Source organism: Cuculus canorus, chromosome 6, assembly GCF_017976375.1.
Source record: "Cuculus canorus isolate bCucCan1 chromosome 6, bCucCan1.pri, whole genome shotgun sequence".
Classification (NCBI taxonomy): Eukaryota; Metazoa; Chordata; class Aves; order Cuculiformes; family Cuculidae; genus Cuculus; species Cuculus canorus.
Genome location: NC_071406.1, coordinates 31,135,220 through 31,157,667, shown reverse-complemented (window position 1 = coordinate 31,157,667; position 22,448 = coordinate 31,135,220). Strand labels below are relative to the sequence as shown.

General features: G+C 37.8%; 1 protein-coding gene across 1 annotated transcript; it reads right to left on the bottom strand.

Moving 5' to 3' along the window:
- Positions 1 to 1,270: 1,270 nt before the first annotated feature.
- On the bottom strand, positions 1,271 to 18,988 carry BOLL (boule homolog, RNA binding protein). Its single transcript, XM_054070554.1, has 10 exons — positions 18,968 to 18,988; positions 17,194 to 17,328; positions 15,230 to 15,321; positions 13,010 to 13,064; positions 11,159 to 11,234; positions 7,773 to 7,900; positions 5,630 to 5,701; positions 4,610 to 4,657; positions 3,454 to 3,535; positions 1,271 to 2,235 (listed from the first exon to the last, which is right to left on the bottom strand). The coding sequence occupies exons 1-10, from the start codon at positions 18,986 to 18,988 to the stop codon at positions 2,174 to 2,176; spliced, it is 771 nt and encodes a 256-aa protein (XP_053926529.1). The 3' UTR covers positions 1,271 to 2,173.
- Positions 18,989 to 22,448: the final 3,460 nt, after the last annotated feature.

Below are 22,448 nucleotides of genomic sequence, written 5' to 3'. Positions count from 1 at the left end.
GCAGATAGGGATCAACTGGAGTTAAAACTGTTACCAACCCAGAAGTTTACTACAAGTTACAAACTACAGAAACTTGTTTTATTATCACTCTATTATAAGTAGTTTCAACAGAAAGAGCTTTCCATTTATAAAATTGCTAACAGTTCTCTAAAATGACACCTACAGATTGATTAAGCTTTTATCTATGCACATCTACACTATCCCATTTATCGAGGCTACAGTAACTAGATCTGTATCTAGAATAACAGTATCAAACAACACAGCCATGTGATCAACTAAAATCATACACACATTCTACAATGAAACTAGATGCTTTATTTAATCTGATTAAAAACAACTGAAAGTACTATGAATAGTATTCTGTTACCTTTAGTGCAGACACTTACAGGGACTGCAGCTGTAGTGACAGAGGTAGAAAATGACCATGCAAGACCCCCAAAATTACAGTTTCAATACTACTTTAAATTACTTGTGACTCAAAGTCTGAGAAGACCTATACTTCCGCTAGATGTTAGCTACATTAAATGCTGTTAAAATGAGCCACATATTCCTGTTCTGTTTTCTGTATTTCTGTTTGCATTTTCTGCATAACAGCTTGTAAGGTTTTGTGCACAGGACTGCACACATGTATCAAAACATTGGTATTCTATTTCAGATCCTTAAAATACTCATTTAAGCCGTGTATTTTTCAATTGAAATACAAAACAGTTTTATAGCAGGTGATTTGAAAGTACCATAGTACTTCAACATTACAAAGACACCAACCTATTTCACTCCAATTTTTATATTAAAAAACTATTTTACAAGCATATAATTTCTCACATTTCAGAACTATGTCACACAGAGAAAAACATTTCCAGGGAGCCATATGTTCCACTAGTTTTTGCTCAGTTGCTATTGGAATGCAGTTTACTCATTGACTTAGCATTAGCTATTCTGAAAAAAGATTTTCAGAATACAAACAATTGACAATTTAAAATGAAAAATGTGAACATTTTCTCAGGGATTATAAATGCATTTGTGATGCTTAGGATTACAAGTACCAGGAAATAAGAATGTTAACGAACTAGAGAATCTTACTTAAAAAACACAGGAGAGCGATAACTTCAGTAACTTTTCTGCTTGTCCATAGGTTTTTATCCAGTGTTATGTAACAGAGAATGTTAGAACTAACAGTTTTCTATATAAATATAACATGAAATAGACAACAGTTGCCAGAAATACTGTGACAGGATGCTCAGCAAAAAGCAAAGATACCAGTAAGGTCTCTAAATTTTTGGGGATGGAAGCTAGGAACCTAATAGAGTTTGCTAATAGATGAATGTGACAAGCAGTGCACAAGAACAAAGATACTACTGAGGAGTTCCTAAGTTTTGTGCAGACAAAAGAAAAGGTGAAAGCAGCAAGAACTCTTCAATGGTCCTGTAACAGTAAGAAGCCAATTCTGGCATTTTTCTATAGCTAAAAACAGCATAAAATCAAATCTATTGCTTACCATATGCAAGGAAATGCCAGCCTTGCATGAGGAAAGTAATTAAACTAATGGTCTAAGTTTTATTTTTAAATATTACTTCCAAGCACTAAAATGAGATGTAAGTAAAACATTCGATAAAAAGCAGATAATATTGATTGCAAAAAAAATTAAATTAGAAGTAGACCAACTCTATTGGAATTCAAACAAAAGGCACATAAATAACCAGATCTTAACCCACAGCACACACATGACTTAAGAAGATCTATTAGTTAGAGAGAAGTTTGTAATCCAGAAATTAATAAAAGGGATAAATAAAAAACTTTAATGTTTAAAGTATGCTGTTTTCAGTCTGTGTTAGTAACCAAAGTTTATATAGTAGGCTGTTTAGGAGAAATCACCATTTCGTCCTGTAACAGTATTGTCACCAAGAAAAGTAATTAAGTTTCACATGTTTTTACCTGTCCAAAGTACAAAATTTCTTTTTTTTTTTTTTTTATTTACAAAAAGAAGTGGTATTTTAACTTAGGCATGGTCAGGCAAATGTTAGAAGTTAGGAAGAACACATTCTCCATAGGATAGGTACTGTCAGCAAAGTAGATGGCTAAAAATCTGTTTTACAGAATCTGTAGAAGGTGGTGTAACAGTTTTAGATTCCATTTTGTAATATTTTCTGTGAAGAAAATGGGGACTCCATGTATATCAAAGTTTCAGACAGACTACTGTAGTGAAAAATTTCTTTCCATGGACTGTGACCTCCATTCCTAAAGAGAAGGAAAAATGCTGCGTTGTTTCCTCTGTTTCAAAGTGTGTCCCATTTACTACGTTATTAATGCTTCAGTGAAAAGATACAGTTCATTTTCATATTGCATCAGCTAGACAGACTGACTTCAAAAAGGAAAATCAGATTTCCATTACATACAGAGATGAAGTTAGTGGCAAGAAATACCTTCCTTTACAAGCACGGAATCTTAAAATGAGTGCAGAATTAAATGTAATTGAAAAAAAAATCAAGCATCATATCTGATTTATGAAATGCAAAGGTAAAAAAACTGATAATAAGATCTATGATTATACAATAAATACTGAGACTTATGGACTTCAAAAAATGCAAAACAAAACCCCAACACCCAAAGTCTGGTATTTTTTAAGACCCTTGTAGGGAAATTACATTACATTAACTGTCAGGATTTCCCACTTAAGATTTGAAATGCCAGTTTTGGAACGTCTCTTGTAGCAATGAAATATCTTCAACTTCTATAAAAATACTTGATTACTATCCTAATTTACCATTTATTTTGGCATCCCTGTTAATGAGGAATAATTTCCAAAGAGGAAAAAATATCAATTAAATATAATACATATCCAATTTCACAGTAAGCTTTTCTGTAACCAATTATAAATGGATTCTAAAAATAACAGTAAATAAAGAAGTGGCCTTACTGTACATTAAGAATCTCTTAGGAAACATTAGAAATGCTATTGATATAGAAGCAAAAATCAAACACTAAAATATTTTTAGTCATCCAATTACTCTCTCAGTTCTTTCTGATCTTCAGAATATTCAGAAATGAGCTTCTATTCACACAGAAAAATAATTACTTCAGGAATCTGTTATGGCTACACTAATCCAGGATTTTGAAGAGTCTGACTCCGTTTTATTTAAATGTTATTTTAAAACAAAACAAGTCGACCAGTCTACACTGTCATACACTTGTGACCACCTAAAATATTTCAGAATCAAAGCATCCTCCCAAAACACTGGAAGAGGTACGCTAGAACAACTGACACGATTTAACAGTAGCAGCATGGGTGCAGGGGTAAACAAAGGGAACCGAATTAAGTGCTCTGAACTGTCTGTGCTTAAACTAAAAGATTGCTTTTCAATTGCAGATAAATATTTCAATTATAACTAAAATTTTACTAAAAAAATACCGCAGGAAATGCAGCTTCCACTAGGAGACGAGGAGATATGCACACACCTTCCTGAGTAATCCCTACTGGCTGATAAACGACTTCAGATGGTTGCAGATACAAGAATGACGGTGAAGACGCAGGAGGAGACTGAAATAAAACACTTTATTTTCCAAAACTGTATTAATTATGCACTACAAATACCAAAGCTTATTTTATAGTCCTTGTTACATATAAATAAAGGCAAAGGTTTAAGAATCAAATTAATCTCTGACAACCTCAAGAAACTACGTGAGGGAAAAGAAGGTAGAAAGATAAGTGGAAGGGTAAAAAAAAGACGTCCCTTAATCAGTTTTATCTATTTTTCAGATTTTTATTTACATTTTGGAGACCATTGTTACAGAAATCCTAAACTTGTAACAAAATTGATATTTAACTCTCAAGATCATAAAAACATACTACAGTTAATTTTCTCTTGCAAAAGTGTTCCATAAAAAAAAGTATTTTTGTTTTGAACTAAAGCCAAAATATTTTTGTAATTCAGCACCCCGATTTCAAAGCAGCAGACTGACATCTATAAATAGAGTGGAACCGACCTCAACTGGACAAGGCTGGCTGCTACTAAAGTAATAAGGACGCACTGTAGCTGTTGAGCTTTAAGGGCCTTGGTCCTCTTTTAGCTTCAAACTCTTAAGTGCCTTGAGTGGCAAGATTTCTACACTGATCTCTGCTACAGAAATTACAAAACTGCTGGAGCCAAAATTACTAAGCACAATCTCAATTTCTTGCTCCTATTTCAAGGGTCTGGGTCTAATCTCACGTTACGTGCCTACATGCCTCTGCTAGCGACACTCCAATTAAATATCACACTTACTATCAGTTAATGAGCTGGTTAATACTACTTTCTTCTGTCACACAAAATATGTCAGTTTTTACTTACTTCTGAAAATTGAGTAGATAATCTAATATGAACTTTTTTGACAGAGGGAGGGGGGAGAGGAAGACACTTCCTTTACATCAGATTTGTATTTGATGTTTCAATAAATGCTATTTTATGCCTTTGTTGTGTCAGCAAGTGTTGCAAATGCGTTGCTAAAATATAGTAATAAATATTAATGTCAGTGCTGTGAAGAGTGGAAAACTTCACTGTTAAGTAAATGCACCATACCTTTAAAACTAGATGCAAACTAATGATAAAATGCTGCAACTATGAACTGTATTTACCTGTGGAACAGACCACTGCAACTGAGTTGGAAGACACTGTGTTGGTGCCTAGATTAAAATACAGACGATATCAACTATGTGATTAAGAACATATGCATACACCTACTAGATTAAAATGAACTCAAATTTATAATAAATTCTCCATTAAAAATAAGAAATAGAATTTTCATAAGCCCTCTAATAATTCAGGAACAGTTTCGTCTACTTCCATTCAGCCTCTGACTTGGGCATTTCATAGATGGTTCAGTATTTTAGAATTTTAAGAAGCATGCCTACCTAGGTAAACAGAAGATATAAAATGCAGTTAACTTTCGAATACGCATTAAAAACATGGGACATACTGTATAGATCCAATAGTGAGCCACCAAAATAGTTAGGGAACAGGAGACTAGACATATCAGGATGCTCAGAAAATTTCGTTCGTTAAGCCTCAAGAAGGACAAAGCTGGGAGCAGATAATTATTGCTGGCTACAATCACCAGTAAGTGGGGAGAGGTGAGAGGTGGGGCATATATATGACTAAGCACAGTTCTCAGAGGTGTTCAAGGCACAGGAGTCAGTGGACACAGGCTCAACCATTGACAATTGTAATTACTTATAAGGAAAAAAAGGTCTTTCACCATGAGAAGGGTTCAATATTTAGAAGAGGCTGTCCAGAAAGATTGTAGAATCTCCACCGCTGGAGACACAATTCAACTGGACAAGCTCCTGAGAAAGCTATCTAACCAGCCCTGCTTCGAGCAGAGGTTCGCTTAGACAGTATAAGTTAAGGATGGTTACTGAGCCAGCTGTCAAGCTTAACACCAAAGGAACTTCTAATTTATTACACTCCCATGGAGGCATACAGGCAGAATAAACTGTATTCTAGTGAAAAAGCCTTCAGTGAAATTAAAATCTGTTTTATATGACTATTTTTAACAGACTTTTTATTTTTTAAGAATAAACAGACCTAAGAGAGTGCTGCAAATAAAACTGCATGGCTGGGAGGAATACTAATGATCTGAAATCCTTTTTAAATACCTGATAATGGTACGTAGGAGACTGATAAACCAGTTGAGCTACCGTCACAGGTGAACCGGAGACAGCACGGGACTCAAAAAGAAAAAAGTTACAAGTCTTACTATAAGCAATTTCTAAATTGCCACTGCCATTAAGAACAGTTCTGAACTGCTATAATGCTGAACTACCTCCCCTCCCTTTTGAAAATTGATTTACCAAATTTAACTTGCACTAGAGATTCTTCAAAACTACTGCTTCTAAGGGCATACATCAGAGATGATAAAAAAATCCCTGGTATATTTAGTTATTTCCAGAAAGCACTAGGCTGTCGCCATCTAGATATGCTAAGGCCATCCACTACTCTGACATTTTCATAAACACTTAGGGCAGTTTAAGCTGTCACTGATTTATTCCTATCCTCTCCACAGCCCCAAACCAATCTCCCCTTTTCCAATTTCCCTCCTCACACCAGCCCCAGCATTCATCTGATTAGGCTGTGAGCCCGTTTGGTGAGCTAAATCAGCTAGACACCTGCCTGGATTTTGTGAGGGCCCAGCTGAGTGTCAGAAACATCAGTGAAAGAAAGAGGGTCAGAAATATAGAGCCATGGTAGAGGACAATGCAGCACTGTGAACCTCTAGTACTGATTAATTAAAGCTAGTTTGTGCAACCTTCATGTCATGAAATTCCCTCATTCCTGCAAATATTTACAAACAACTGCAAGACTACTTCAATTCTCTCTATACTACATGAAAATGCAGAATGCAAAAAGGAAAAGAGACCCTATCCATACTGCTATACATGCAGAGTACACACCAAAAAGTATGACTTTTTAGTTTGAGGAATGCTTTCTGTAACATCAAATTTTCATTTTTTTTCCTTAAAACTATAAGTATGTAAATAACTGAAAACAAAAAAGGCAGCACTGTTTGTAGAAAAGACTGAGTGCTATTTATTTGAAACACAGTGGATCTGAGCCAGGGCAACAGAACCAAAGTTCAGTGCTAGAAAGCAAAAAAATACTCATTGTTTTTTCCCAACAGGTAGAATTTGAGCAAGGTCTCTGCAACTATAGAACATGAACTTCAAAAACTTTTCTTTAAATATGTGAACAAGTGTTTATGCTCATCCTCTAAAGCTGAAAGGCACTATGCTGTGCCTTTTAGGAAGGAAAACACCTTGGCAGTTAAGATAAGTTATTAAAACAGAGATTATATACAGAGAACAAGATTCTACAGTGCCAAAATAAACAACAAAATAAACTAATACTGCCCTCATCTCTGTTTGGGGAAAGTTTATTAGTAATTCTTCCATTGACTTTTTCCTCCAATATGTAAAGGGATTTTTCACTCACATATAGAGATGTACAGCCCCTGTGAATGCTGCTTTTACAGTAATCAGTAAGGATGCATCTCTATGTAGGTCCTTCACCTTATGCAGACCCTATCAGTCTTGTGATCCTTCCCTCTTGTAAAAAACCTTAAAGGAATCAACAACTCTTTCCTGTACGCCCCAAAAAATTCTGTCCAAGCTCCACGCCTACTAAAGCCGAACAATTAATTTACTGAATTATCTTCCTCCTAAATCAAGCAATATTCTTGACGGGTATGTGAATGACTAAAAATAACCCATTTCATATATGCTTTGATGATGTAGTATTATGTTCTCCTTTTACCCTCAGCATAAAAATTTGCAGCAAAGAATCCCTTACTCATGAAGGATTGAACAGAGGCAATCAAGGGTCATAAGCACCTACAACTCCTTAGTAAAACAAAACTTTTCCTGGGACAGGGCCCACACCAATTTTTAACTCTGTCCTATAGGTCACATCAAAGCAAAAGTCCTCTGCAAAATAACAATAAATTCAAGTAATATTTAAAACCCACAAAATAAACAGACTGATATAAGGAAGTCATTTAAATATCAAACACAAGGCATAGCTGAAGAAACTGGAAGCAGGATGGACTTAAACACTGCACTCATCCTGCTCTGTATAAAAGCATAAATATAAAAATAAATTACTTACTGGCCATGGCTGTGGAACAGAAACTGCTTCAGGCGTATGAGAATAACCCACTCCATTATCGTAAATATAAGGACATCCACTTGAAGTAGTTATGTACATTGCACTAGCTTCTGGTATTACAGAAGAACCTGGAATTACTGGCCATGGCTGTGGAACAGTAGCCACTTCAGGTGTATAAAAATAAGCCACTCCGTTATGGTAAATATAAGGACATTCACTTGAAGTAGTTAAGTTCCTTGTACTAGCTTCTGGCATTACAGAAGAACCTGGAATTAATAGTTTAAAGTTTACTTACTGGTAAATTTTATTTTTTGCACAGGTAGGTCATTAAAAAAAGAAAAAAAAGCAAGAGATCGTTTCTGATCTTCAGAGAAGCAAAACACTAAAAGGAAATAACATGGGGCAGTGTGCCTACTGCCATCTCAGTTCCCTTTCAGACACAAAATCATGAAAGCAGATGGTTACGGGATGTCTCCAGAGACAGATGGGTAGTGGTGCAGAAGGTGACATGCATACGAACTACTGGACACCCCCCCCCTCCAGTTACCAGCAAATGTATGTATTTTAATCTTCAAACATTGAAAGGAAACTTCACTTTGTAGGAGATTCATTGGTAACCTCCACATATTCACATTTAGCTGAAATGGGATCCAAGCACCAAAAACAACAGAATGATTTCATTACAAGGTGCAGTCTGGTTTCTCAATGCAAAAGGACTGTTTCTGATTGCACACTGCCTGACAAATGTAAAAACTGGTGGACATTAGCAACAGAGACTTCTCAGCAATGCCGCTGCTGTGGTGAAGGCTATAAATAAGCACAGTCTGATCCCAAAGCAGAATTCCATCTACACAACCCTCAAACAGGTTCTGACAGCAAGCGTCATTCAAATAAAGGAATATCTATCCCTATGCAGAGGTTATCTTTTACAAATGCTGCCTTTGAGATCACTAGGGTCTACTTCTGTTTGTATTTGTCAGGGCAGGGGGAAGGGATGGGACTTAAAGACTTTCTCTAAAACCTCATGTCAAACACGAAGACAAGTTTCAGTTCTAAATATAAAAAGAATTCTGTATAAAAAAGGAAAATTAATACTGTAACTGAAATTGAAAAATTGAAATCACATTAAGGAGTACCATAGCATGAAAAAAACTCAGGAAGAACATCACTAAGCAAGTTTTAGTTTTTCATCTCTCTTGCAAAGGTAAGTGCCACAAGGAAGTGCAATTCTATGGACAGATACAACACTGAAGAGATTACTAGACTGCTAAGTGGAGGACCAAGAAGGGTCCCACAATGATTTGAGAGCTTTTATCAACAGTAAGGGTTTGACTAACTGCTGGGAAAGCTTGAGGACACTTTGATGCAATAAAATTAAAACACTGTTCGTAGACAGGTCACGCCCTTTGGTTGTTATGGTGGTATTAAACCAACCTTAGAAAAACAAAAGGCTACTTCAGCTCCAGTAAGCAATCTAGGATAATAGTTACCTATATCTCAAATGAGACCAACACGATCCCACAGCAAACCTGTACAATAACTAGCAAGCACATTGCACAACTTTAATTGGTCTCTTGCAAAGGAAAAGGAAATATTCTCCAAACCAGCAAAATCACTGACAGAAAAACAAAACAATCTGAAATTCTTCCACCCACAAGAATTCAGTGTTCTTCCAGTTATTCAGGTTTGGTTTTCTACTTTACAGCTTTTAGAATGCTCATTTTCACAATACCGGGTGCTGGGGAAAAGCAAACTAAGCTGTCCTCCCAGTATGTTCAAAGCTTTTAGTTTAAGAAGTCCCATGGTCACAGAAAATCTGAAAATGGTTTTGCTTAATAGTAAGGAAGACAGGCACAAGATTCTAGGTGGGCTGGAGAAAGAAGCAATAAATAGGCTATCTTTTCAGTTCTGCTAACATACCCACAGCCCTAAAGTGATACTGCGAGTCTAGGATTTACGGTTTCATGAATCTCAAGATGAGGTGCACTAGGACAAAGTTGTGACTAAGGTTGGTAGGCGGACCATGAGAGCAGATATCCTAGGATCCAATTTTAGCATATGTCCCTAGATGTCACTATGATCTCGTGTCACAGATCCTAGAACTAAGGACCAAGCTGCAGAGTCACAGGGCCACAGATCTCAAAACAGAAGCTTTCTCCAAAGTGTTGGAGGTTTTTTTTTTCTCTGTTACTCCAAGTTACAGAATTAAAGAGACAGGCCCCTCTTCTACCAATCCACACACTCAGCACAACAGTTAGAGGAAGGAAACAGCACAAGTCAGGCAATGCAACAAAGTCCCAGTTAAAAACAAAGGGAAAAAACACCACCACATAAAAACCCCATACACACCCTTGGTGATGACTGAGCAAAGATCACACCAAATAATTTCTAGAGCAAAGAAACTATAAAATTGGAACAAAGTATTCCATTTTCCCTGGGCAAACACTATCTTAAAAACTTACAGGGGAGTACAGCGTAGCTATGCATGAGGGGAGGAAGAGAGGGGAATTTCCTTTCTGCAGAAAGCATGCCTGCACTAGCATTACTGTACATGTACTTCTTGTCAATAACATGACAGTAACAACTAAGGAAAGCTTCAGAATTAAAAAAAAAAAAAGAAGATGAGCAGAAGTTGGGTTGTTTTTTTTTTTTTTTACACTTCCAAAAAGCACCATAGGACAAATACTGAAGGCAACTTTAAAAAATACACTTCATCTCCTCCTATCAAAGTAATTTATTTTACATCTAACACATAGCCCTTACTGAGGAATAACAAAACAGCACACCCTGCTACACCAAAACCCAACAGATGTTGTCTTAAAAGTTGGTGATTTCTATCCTACATTTTCAGTAGCCCATTACAGAAATAAACCAGCCCCCGGCAGAAAGGAAGGGCATCTTCTCTAGAAGAAAACCTATATTCTGTCCCCCCAAAAAGAACATTGTTACAGCATACTTGCTCAAGATAAAGAAGTCATGACAAAAAAAACTTATCAATACTTTTGCTATGAAGGGTTCAGTCTAAATAGCTTTTTGCAAAGAAGGAATACACAGCACCCATTTCAGTATCTCACAGCAAAGAACTCTTCAGAACTGAACAGTGACCGCAACCACCCATTCCTTATGGTTTCTACCAAAGAAATCAAGGTGCACGGTCCTGATAGATTGTCCCAATACAAATAAATAAATTGGTAACAACCCAATCAATCAGTACAGACTGCTTTCTCCCATAGAATCTCTAACGACTGTAAGTCATCTGAGGTTCTGCCTGGCAACCAAGAGAAATTTCCATTCAGTATGTTAGTAAACAATCTTCTCCAAGAAAGTAAACAAGAAGCTAAAAGAGATAAAAGAACCTAAGATAATCAATCTGCTTATTTGGACTTTTCCACTTCCATATACTTCCCCTGCAAACCATTCCGAGCATAACCCACACAGAGCATGAATGCAATGCATGACAAGGCATATCTTTAATTTAAGTTCATAATAACAAATAATATACAAATGTAAATGAAAATACATACTCTGCTGCCGTATTTGAGGTTTCCTTCGTGCCGGACGGACATCCAATTTCCTACCCTTATAATTAAGTATTTTAGTCTAGAATTAAAGAAAAAGACATTCAGTAAGTGTATCATCTACACATATCTAGACATCCGAGAAACAAAAATCAAAAGCACACAAGACATTTAGTGGGTTTCAGCCTCCGCTCTAGTGAGGGGCGAGTGGAACCTTTATTTACAGTGCATCTCAAAAACCAAAAAGCTATACTAAATTCTTTTCCATCCTGACCTTAAGCTTCATATACACAAAATTAATCATGACTAATTTCAAGTATTACTTGCTCCTCATGCAGCCTCTTGACCTAGAGCTGATACCTGTATTTTTCAGCAGATTTTAGTTTTACCATTCTTGGGTATTTACTATTTTTATAAAAGCACGTGTGTATACTAACAGAAAATTTCAAATATAAAGACTTTTTTTCATGATCGTGACATTATTTTACAAAAGATGACAGGAACAAGTAAGTCTATGAAAATGGCCAGATTATAAAGACTTAATGCATGAAATTCCCATATTCACTCAGGCCTGCCTCAAAACTTCCTTACACCCAGGCAAACAAAACATAAGAGCTCACAAACAGATACTCTAGTAAGGCTAAACTAGTGCAGAAGCTTTTTTTAATAAGAAGTGCTAGGTACAGACAAGTAAAGCTACGTTCTCTTCCAGCTATTTTGCTCACAACAGAAAGTCCTCAAGTCTGTTCTCAATCCTAATGCAATGTAGTACTTTCAAAGACTGCAACACAGAAAAAGAAACTTCTGGAGACATCACTTGTGATAGAAAAGCAAAATGTAAAAAAAAAACAGTGCAAAGGATGACTGGAATATCACACAAACAAGAAAAATACCATTGATATTCTTATAATTCACAAAAATAAACCAGTAATAAAATAAAACAAGACAAGGGAAGAGAAGTAGCCAACTCAGAAAATTCCTACCTGTACATTCTTTAGGCCCCCCATAACTGTGTTTTTTTTAAATTCTGAAGAGTTCTTTGAAAACTTCCTAGCTTTTTTCCATTTTGATACATGAATTTTCAATAAATGCTCAGTATTTCAATGGGCTTTGTATTTGGGAGAAGGAAATTTGCAAGCCTTGGATATTATTTTCTGGTTTCCCCACCCTCCCACACGGATAACTTCACATGTATGAACGGATTCCAACTGATCGGTCACATTCCAACTAGAACATGGAGCACACATTAAAAGAAGAAAACCACTAAAACTGAAGAGCCAACATACAGCTGAAAAGCTAGCCGTGTCTCAACAGAGGTTCTACAAGGAACATGAAGACCGTAACATAACTAGGAAAAGCAACAGTTACATGACATAAATGAACCTCATTGTGTGGGTTCAAGTGAATTTAATAATTTCTAAAAATAATTATGTCAGCTCTGACATTCAAACATGTCAGAATAAACAACAGCAGTTGTCTTTCTCAACTCCCCACAAAGTCTTGAAAGCAACCGATTTTCTAATAGAGCAAAAGAAAGCAACTTCTTTGAAGGAAAGGATCTTCATAGCTCTAGATGTATAATAAACCACATACAGACTAAGAAAGACTGTACATCTAAGTCAGGAGTTCTACTACGAACTCAGAACTCCCTTCCCTAGTTCCAGAAGGTCTCAATACAAACCTTATCTTAAATCTCTCTGAGCCACCTCTTACCTATGCAGATCAAACTTAACACATATTCAAAGGCAAGCTGGAAAACAGAAGAGGACCAAGCAACTGGGGCTACTTAGTGTCTAGTATGAAATGAAGTATTTCTTTTAAGAGATAATTGTAATGAGGGCTTACCTCCTCACTTACCTCCTGTAAAATCTTCTGTGCGTCTTCTTGGGTTTCAAAAGTAATGAAGCCATACCTTAAAAAAAGAAGCTAAGGCTTTGAAGTTCTTATTTATATACATTGCACATTACTTCATACATAGTAAAAGTGATATTAAAAAAAAACCTAATTGGCAATTGTAGAAATAAAGACTACAGTAACAACTGTAATCTTAATTTAATGTCCTTGTTATAGTCTACTTCATAATACATCATTCAATCTGGTTGTATATTAACTGTTTCTATGCAGTGAACGAGTAGCCCACATAAGCTATGCAGAACTCTGTATTGTCCCTGTTACTTGGTGTACATTAGTTCTTTGATTTCTATTAAACAAAGGTTTTTATCTGAAGCTCTAAATCGTTACAGCTGCTCAAGATAAGACACTTGCAATGTTAATTTTTTATCCTGTACTTCATAGTTCCTGTCTACCTCAGCAACAAATGTGAATGCTTCACACTTCACAGGCACTATCCAGGATACTAAATCGAGTTCTCAGAAAAAGCAGTGATGCAGAGATAGCATTTATCTGTAGATTATTCTCATCATTCTTGACATGACTAGCATTAAACAAGAGTTCTGTGGTGGCCAAGGATTAAGTATTCCTATACTTCATGACACAGTATGTCTCTTTCACCATACCTCTTCTAACTGCTGTAACAAATCAAACAGTTTTTCCACACAGAACTCCCGCTGTACCGAAGCCCTGGATTCATTACCAGAGAAATCTAGGCCACTGAATGTAGCACTGCCTGCACAAAACTAAGTATCTCATCTTGTAATTAAAGTCTGTACCACAAGGCATACCTATGCAAACTTTGAGTTTCTACAAATCTCTTTTTGAAATCTTTCAGTAGTTTTGTACATGTAATGCCTTAGATTTATGGCTCATTTCTTACGGTTAAAATTCAGAAGACACCAAGGTGGCCTCTGTTGCTCTAGACAGCAGATCAACTTTTACAGTATCGCCTATCATATCCTGAATACTTCCTCGCTTACTTTAGTACAGAGGTCGGTAAGTCTCTGATCAGCTATATTTTTAAATCTGTGGGCTTTTCCTGTATTGCATTCTCTAAACAAACTTGGCAGCACTTCAACTCCAAAGAACATAGAAAACATTTCCCTAGCTTAGTACTTTACCTAGAATTAGAAGTCTGTGCTGTCTGGACAATAAACTAATAGACATAATGAATCACACAAACTCGTAAGTTTTTAAATCACTTGTCAATGAGAAACAATGAAGCCCGGTCTTGAATTTCAACAGAAATCTAAACACCATTTACAGTAATTATTTCCCAACACATTTAGTGACAGACATATGTTGGCAATCACAGATGCTTAATAACTGGATATCCGTGGGTTACTGAATTATAGGGACACTTGTACTGCAAGTCTCAGCTATTTCTTGGAATTTAGTAAGATCTTGGTGACAGCTGTGGGACCAGGACCAAATCCAACGTAACACACAAGTATATACTCTATGTTAAGACTTGCAGCTCAATGTGCAGTTTGCTGATATATGCCAAGTACTAACAGCATTAAAAGTAGGAGATTCCGACACCACAGGTTTGCTGCTCAGGAGAGAAATTATGATGACTAAAGTGAACTTTAAAGGTGCAAATTCTCACACACATTACTTTTATCCTTCGGGCTCCACCAATAACTTCACTACACAGTCTTAACCCTTCCCCAGATTTGATTTTAGGTATTTCTCTTTTTGTTGACTTCCAGTCTTGTCTCCTTTTCTGCAGTCATGATTCATTGCCACATTTATATCCCAATATCTCAATTACTGCCATGCACTCCAGTGCAATCAGATGTATCTCACCTCTTCCTCCATCCTCAGGCTCCCTTCCACACTGGCTTTCAGTAGCAGAAATGTGTATATATAATAACTATATCACCTTTTTAGGATTATCTACTTAAATTATTATTGTCATTAAAAAACTGGAAGGACTATTGATTTTGTCTTCATTGCACGCAGTTTCATCTCATAACAACATGACTAGTGAGGTTTAGTTATCCAAATTACATTTACATGTAGTGTTAAAGGACAAGAACAGATTTTTGCCTACATGGAATAACTGGGAACCTCAATGACATAACATTCCAAGCTACAAAAATCATTATCAAATTTACTATAGTCAGTTCGCTTTATGTTATATTTTCAATTGTCACAACATGCTTATTCTAGTATACCAACCCCTTTGATGCTCCAGTTCTGTCAGTCACGATCCTCACATCTTTCACACTGCCATACTGAGTAAAAAGTTTCCGCAGCTCATTTTCATCAGTCTAATACAGTAAATCAAGACCAGGAGGAAAAAGAAGAAAAGCTGGTTTGCATAGTTATTCAATGAATATTTACCATTAGACTTTTATGAAATACTTTGGATAAAGTTTGCTACAAACCCTAGATAGGAAGGGAGAACTGTTCAATTAAAGTATCTTCATATTCAGCAATAATGCTAGAGAGCCACTAAAATATTAAAACTCTTCTTTTAAAGGATTTATGTTACAACTTACAGGTTAAGACCACTGAAGCAGATTTACTGCATCTGAATTTTGTAAATTACTTGAGCATTTGCCAACAATAGGAAACATCACTGCAAACTTCAAAACAGCAGAGTACGCATGCTTCCATAAACGATATGCACAGGTCACAAGAAAAAAAATCTCCACTAAATGACTGCAACTTTATGGTCAAATCCATCTAATACACCACAATCCCTCTTTCTAAAGTATATTTAATGTAAGGCTCTCTAATTGCACCACAGGAACTCCTCATTATGAACCAAGAAAAGAAAATACCTTAAATCCACTTGGAGGAAACTATTCCTTTCAGATTACACATGAAGTAAGTTCCTCCTGTAATGGCACAACTAAGCTATATGAACACTGGTATACCTCCTGTGAACCAGTTTTCTTTTACAACATAAGCATATATCAAATATGGTGCCCTAAACACCACACTTCAATTTTAAAATTGTGTTCTATATGGTCCTTAATACTATACCTAATGCTGGAAGAAGTATGCTTATACACATGGATCTCTAAAAGCTTCAATCAATATCCATATTTCCATGTATTTCTACATATTTTCCATTTTTTACATATTTTTTTCTGCATTTTCCATGTCTTTCTACAGCTCTAGTGATTTGCTTATTATTAATGCAAAAAAGCCATTGTGCCTCTTTGCTAAAGCCCAAACATACCAAAGACTTCTTAGAACATCCTTTGAATTTTGAATGTCTCAGTTTGAATCATCTCAGCCAAATGAGACAGAAGATCCTAGATTTTTTTTTTATTTACTATGCAAAATAGTCTGAGTGAACCATCATTCTTCATCCAAGTCAGCACTCATAGGGCCCTCACCCTAGGAGGATTAAGGCAGAGAACATATTGTTGGTGGAAACAACAAAACAGCTAAGTAGACCAAGAATAGTTTACAACAGTCAATTACCTAACTCATTATCTAAATTGGTGAGAAAGAAAAACTGAAAGTAGTCGGTACAAAGGTCTTGTGAATATGTTATCACAAATGTTGACAACAACTGAACAATGCAAAAATGGCTCCATATCCACTATTTGCTATCTGAGGTATTTAGAATGCTTATGTCCTCGCGATAGCTGTAAGAATGAGACGAGTACTGCAAACTGCCCAGAGAAGCTTTAACATTAGTTTTAAAACAAACACTTGCTTTTAAGAAAATGACTACAGTGAGGAATGGATGGTAGCTGCTTCTTTGTATGAACTGGAACATAAGCACTAGAGGAGCTGAAGCTACTGACACTTGCTCTGTGGGCAATCCATAACATGTCTACAGCTTATTAAATTACAGTGTAATACATACCAAAAACACTTCACACTTTTGTACAAAATGCTCAGCCGAGGACAAAAGCCACCTTCTTTGAAAAGGGAAAATGCTAAAGAATCAATGTGTCAAAAGCTTCTAGCAGTCAGGTGTACACAGGGTCAGCTTCATACTACAATTACGTAAATCAAGGCCTAAAGCTTTATTCTCTCCTGTTAATTTCAGCATTATAGTGAAGGGCACATAGCACCAAAATGAACACACACAGGATTATGTCTCACCTTTTTTTCCCCTGTCAATTTCTATAGGGTTATAAATTATAATTTAGTAGTAATGATAAGAAAAAAAATACCTTAAAATCAATTCCTCCAACATATACGCTATTTGGAATTAATATTTCAGATGTTGTAGAACTGGTCAGATTATTGAATGCCATTAGTGACATATTGGTGGGAGATGAAGAGTCTGTTTGCACCTCATTTGTCATCTGCTGATTAAAGGAAAACATTTTCAATATCTTACATGTTATAAACTATTAAATAAATAATTCTCAACAGAAAATACATTAGGAATTTTTGGGAAGCACACTGACTGAACACTAACCATGTATTTTTATCTAGAATCCAGCTCAAAGTATTTAAGTATAAGCTTAGTTTTAAGCAATTCAGTAACTTTGTGAATACACTATGGTCTGAAGTTTTAACTGCATTTTACCACCTTTCCGAATTAGACATTCAGGGCCTAACTCCCTAATCTTAAGTTTTCCTGATTGCACAGCACCCTGCTGCATGAACCCTAAATTATGCACTGGTGAGACCGCCCTTTGTGTACTGTATTTAGTTCTGGGCCCCTCACCACAAGAAGGACGTTGAGGCTCTGGCGCGTGTCCAGAGAAGAGCAACAAAGATGGTGAGGGGGCTGGAGAACAAGTCTTATGGGGAGCAGCTGAGAGAGCTGGGATTGTTTAGCCTGGAGAAGAGGAGGCTGAGGGGAGACCTTACTGCTCTCTACAACTACCTGAAAGGAGGTTGTGGAGAGGGGGGAGCTGGCCTCTTCTCCCAAGTGATAGGGGACAGGACAAGGGGGAATGGCCTCAAGCTCCATCAGGGGTGGTTCAGGCTTGACATCAGGAAAAAAATTTTGATGGAAGGGGTCATTTGGCACTGGAATAGGCTGCCTAGGGAGGTGGTTGAGTCACCTTCCCTGGAGGTGTTTAAGGGACAGGTGGACGAGGTGCTGAGGGGTATGGTTTAGGGAGTGTTAGGAATGGTTGGACTCGATGACCCAGTGGATCCCTTCCAACCTAGTCATGCTGATTCTATGATTCTATTTCAGAGCTTAATTTATACCCATTAGAAGCCCCTTAATGTAAGCCTATACAGAAAGGACCTTCTCAGCTCAGCCTGTGTGCTCACACACATCTACAAAACCTGTTCTTTGCAACACCTTCTGCTTGGTTTTTCAAGTGTCAAGCATGCATAATTCCACTACATAAAATCAACAGGCTCATTGCAATTGATGAAAGCAGCACCTTAGTGACTTGTGAAACAATACAGACTTGCATTTCATTTCAGAACAAACTAATACTACCTTATGTAGCCAACCCCAACTGTGAGATGATGGCTGTAAATTCACCAAAACATTCGGGGCTGAGAAAATACACAAATGTTTACCTATTCGGGAAGAAGTATGCATGCCAGCTACTGGTAATACTGCCCTAGAGTAGCGTCTAATCTGAAAAAAATCCCCAACGCTTGCAGACCAAGAACAAACAGAGTCGCTACAGTCCCAAAGGCTTTTGAAGGAAGTTAGTTTTCTGCTGAGAACTTTTTAAGGAGGCGGTTGAGTCACCATCCCTGGAGTTGTTTAAAATTTAGACTGGTAGGTGAGGTACTTAAGGATATGGTTTAGTGGCAGAAAGGTAGGGTTGGACTCGATGAACTAAGAGGTCTTTTCCAACCTGGTGATTCTACAATTCTATGAAACAGGTTACTTTCTTCATCTCTCACAACAAACACAATATTCCACTTGTACCATCTGGCAACTGTGTAAAGCACTAAAACATCTGAATTTAATTATAAAGTAATAACCAACAGTTGATGCCACAGACAAAATATATTCCTTACCTCAGGGATATCATATTCCATGTCCTCCACACAAGTTTTAAGAATTGCCTTATTAAAAAAAAAACACAAAAACCAAACAAAACACCAAATGAAAGAAATGAGCCATTTATCATTTGGCAACTCCCTATACTGTAAACCCCAATGAGATTTAAAACATTAAAATCTGTATTCTGATACCCAACCCAGCATCGTTTCCACTCAATGGCAGTAGAATGAAGGAAACCTTAAGGAAGCAGTAATATAGAAATACGTGCGAACAGCACATCCCTCACCTAACCACGTGTGCTTCTACAGGTTTCAAATTCACTTCATCAGGTATTTTTGGTCAAACATTATGGAAACGTGTATTCACAGTTATTTTTATGGGCTAGTCAGCGCCTCAGGCAGCTGCCCGTCACCACAGCCGACGGCTCCTCAGGCCGCGCTCCCACACCCACTCGAAGCCCGGGCGATCGACCTCTGCCGCCCGCACAGCCCCTCACAGAAAATGGCGCCGCCCCCCTACGGAGTGGCAACCGCCGCCCTCGGGCTCCGCGCGCCGCCGGCCCGCGCCTCGCACCCCACCCCTGGCCGCGCCTGCTCAGGTTTCGCTTTGCCGCCAGGCAGCGCCTCTGGACGGGGTTCGAGGGCGCCCTCGCTCAGCGCCCACGGCGGGGATACCAAGCCCCCTCCTGTCCCACGGAGCTGCCCTCCCGCCTCCTCTCCGGTGCCCCGGCGGCTGCTGAGCTCTTGCCCCATCTCAGCGCCCCCCGAGGGGCTCCCGAACCCCCAGTGCCCCGGGGGTTGCTGAGTTCCTTCCCCATCTCGCTGCCGAACCCTGCCCCGTCTCAGCGCCCGCCAAGGGGGTCCCGAACCCTCAGCACCAGCGCTCCCCGCGGGGCTCCCGAACCCCTCCTTGCTGCTCGGCTGTGCCTCAAAAACGTGGCTCAGATTCCATGAGGCTCCTTCTGAACTCAAAAGAGGATTCTGGAGGTTCCTGAAGAGACTCACGCTCAGGGAGGGTACCCTGAGGCACAGGATAATCTTAGAGATGCAATTTGGGATCCGCTGGCTGCGACAACTAGAAAATATTGCTCACCTTCATGTGTTCTTCTCAAAATACTCCAACTCTGTTTTTCTTTTCCAGCCCTTGCTGCGCTGGAGGAGACACGCCAAGAGTGACACTTGTGTCAGGTGTACTTTTGTGGTCATTTAATGAACAGCACTACAACTCGTTCACCTTCTCCACAATTTCACCCTGTTCACAAATGCATTTGCTCTGGAAATAGCTCTGCCACTAAACAGGCCTGGAAAAAAAGAGTGATTTAAACATCAAGCTCATCATCAACATAGTTACAAGGTACAGCCTGATAAAAAAAGTTTTATTTGATGATGGCAAGAGCTGGGATGCAGATAAATGCGTCCTGGGAGAACCACCCCAGTGGGAAAGCTGTTTGTCAAAGTGACCAAGCATTCCCAGGCCAGGCCACAGCAGCTCAACCCCAGCATACAATGTTGGGATCACTGTAGGGTCTGTTTATCGGCGGCTGCTTTTCTGCTTTACTTTCCTGAGTGCTTTAAAATAAAAACTTTAAGGAAGATTATCTCGGTAATGTCTACAATAAAATATATTTTAGTTGAATTCAGATCTTTGTGTCTTGCTTAAGTTTGCTTTGTGCGAATGAAACCAATCCAACCTAAACCCGATGACACTTTGTATACACATTGCATTGTTTAACTCTCACTGAGCATAGACAGAACATGCACCTGGAATCCCAATGGGACTCTACACTGCTCCTTACTTTTCTGGTGTTGCTTCAACATCTCCCATCTTCAGCAACATTATTGTTACTATGGGGAATAAAAAAACCAAGTAAAGGAGACTTTCTAATAATTCTGTGCCTGAAATCTATACCGATATGATGCTTAACACTTCCTAGTGACTTTTTTAGCTGGCTGAGAAAACTGTAAAAGTGAAGGCAATTTCAGCAGAGCTTTTTAGAAATAGTCATTTTGTGAGATTATGGAACTCTGCTGGATTGCATTTGTTGACTTTTATGAATATTTATCAGACAGCAACAAAGCTTATCCTAAGAACAGCACTACATTTTAATGATGTCAAAGGTAGAACAGGCCAAGCCTTTCATGTGCTTTGTATATTAATTTGGGGAATCCAAAGTTAGAACAGATGAAAGAAAACAGAAACATTCGGACACGTGAAAATGTATTTTGCATAGTTGTTTGATCTTCTACGTTACACCGCCTCTTCAAGTTAAAAAAACTGAATCTGGAACATTAACATTTAAAATAAGGCAATTGTGACAAAAGTAGGACTTTTGCAAATAAATTAGAAAGACTGAGCTATTTTTTTTCTGATAATTTTAAAATGGAAAATCTGAAAATCCAACACATCTAGAAATTTAACAAGGTAACTAGCAAAGCTGCCAATAAATGTTGCTGTGAATACAGGATTTAAATATTACAACAAGAGTTGCTGGGCTGCCCTAGCACTGTGTGGCTGCTTCGTTAAGGAAATAGTATCCTGGCTGAGGAAGTTACTCACTAAGGAAGTCAGGAGTGCATCTGTTTTTCCTGACTCTGCATGTCAGCAATTTAGGCAGCATGAAATGATCTTTCCAACAGTACTCTGCCACAAATTAAAAGGCAGTGGTGGACAAGTGCAAGAGTCTGACTGTGCTGGTTCCTGTAGGCTCCTGCCTTTTGTCGTTCTTTACAGGATCAGAGAAAGTCAGAGGTTAAGTGAGGAATGATAAACTGAAAAAAAAAGTAAGAGAGAAAAATAGGGAGAATAGGGAGAAAGGAGGAAAAGAATTCTCAAGGCAACAAAAAGACCAGGATGATTTTATGAACAATACATGGGCCTGGCAACAGACTGCTATTTCACTCATTGATTCCCTGACCTTGGAAAAGACATGCTACCTTTTTGGTTCTATTAGTTATCTGTAGATAATAATGCTAACTTTCCTACCAGTGTCTTAACATCCTTCCATGGAAATACAAGCATTAATTTATTGTTGTCAGACAGGGAGAGCCAGACTGTACCTGATGAAAGATTACTTGCTTCCTGCTCTCAATTTAATAAAAAAGTCTCGCAGGATGTTACTAAAAGATTGACTTCTCTCTCTGTTACATAGATTAGAACTGTATTAAAAAAGAAATCTGTAATTTATTAAGATGTACACAGTGATTTCCCTTATGAGCTCGTGCATGGATTCTCTACACCTTGAGCCTTGACCAGAATAATCAAAAAGCCAAGAGCTCTTATGTATTCAAGGACTTTGAGGAGATGCCCTGAGAAAGTTTACAGTGCTTAGAAGCATATTATTGTGGTCACCTAGGGAGTACCACTGAGTAAAAAAGTTATGGTCAGTGCCATGTGGAAAATGCAGAAATAAATGACTAATTTCTGAGAAGTTGCCATTTATTTAAATGGGTGTATTTATTTCTCTGCTAGGACATTTTCATCTTACAGGCCCTTCTC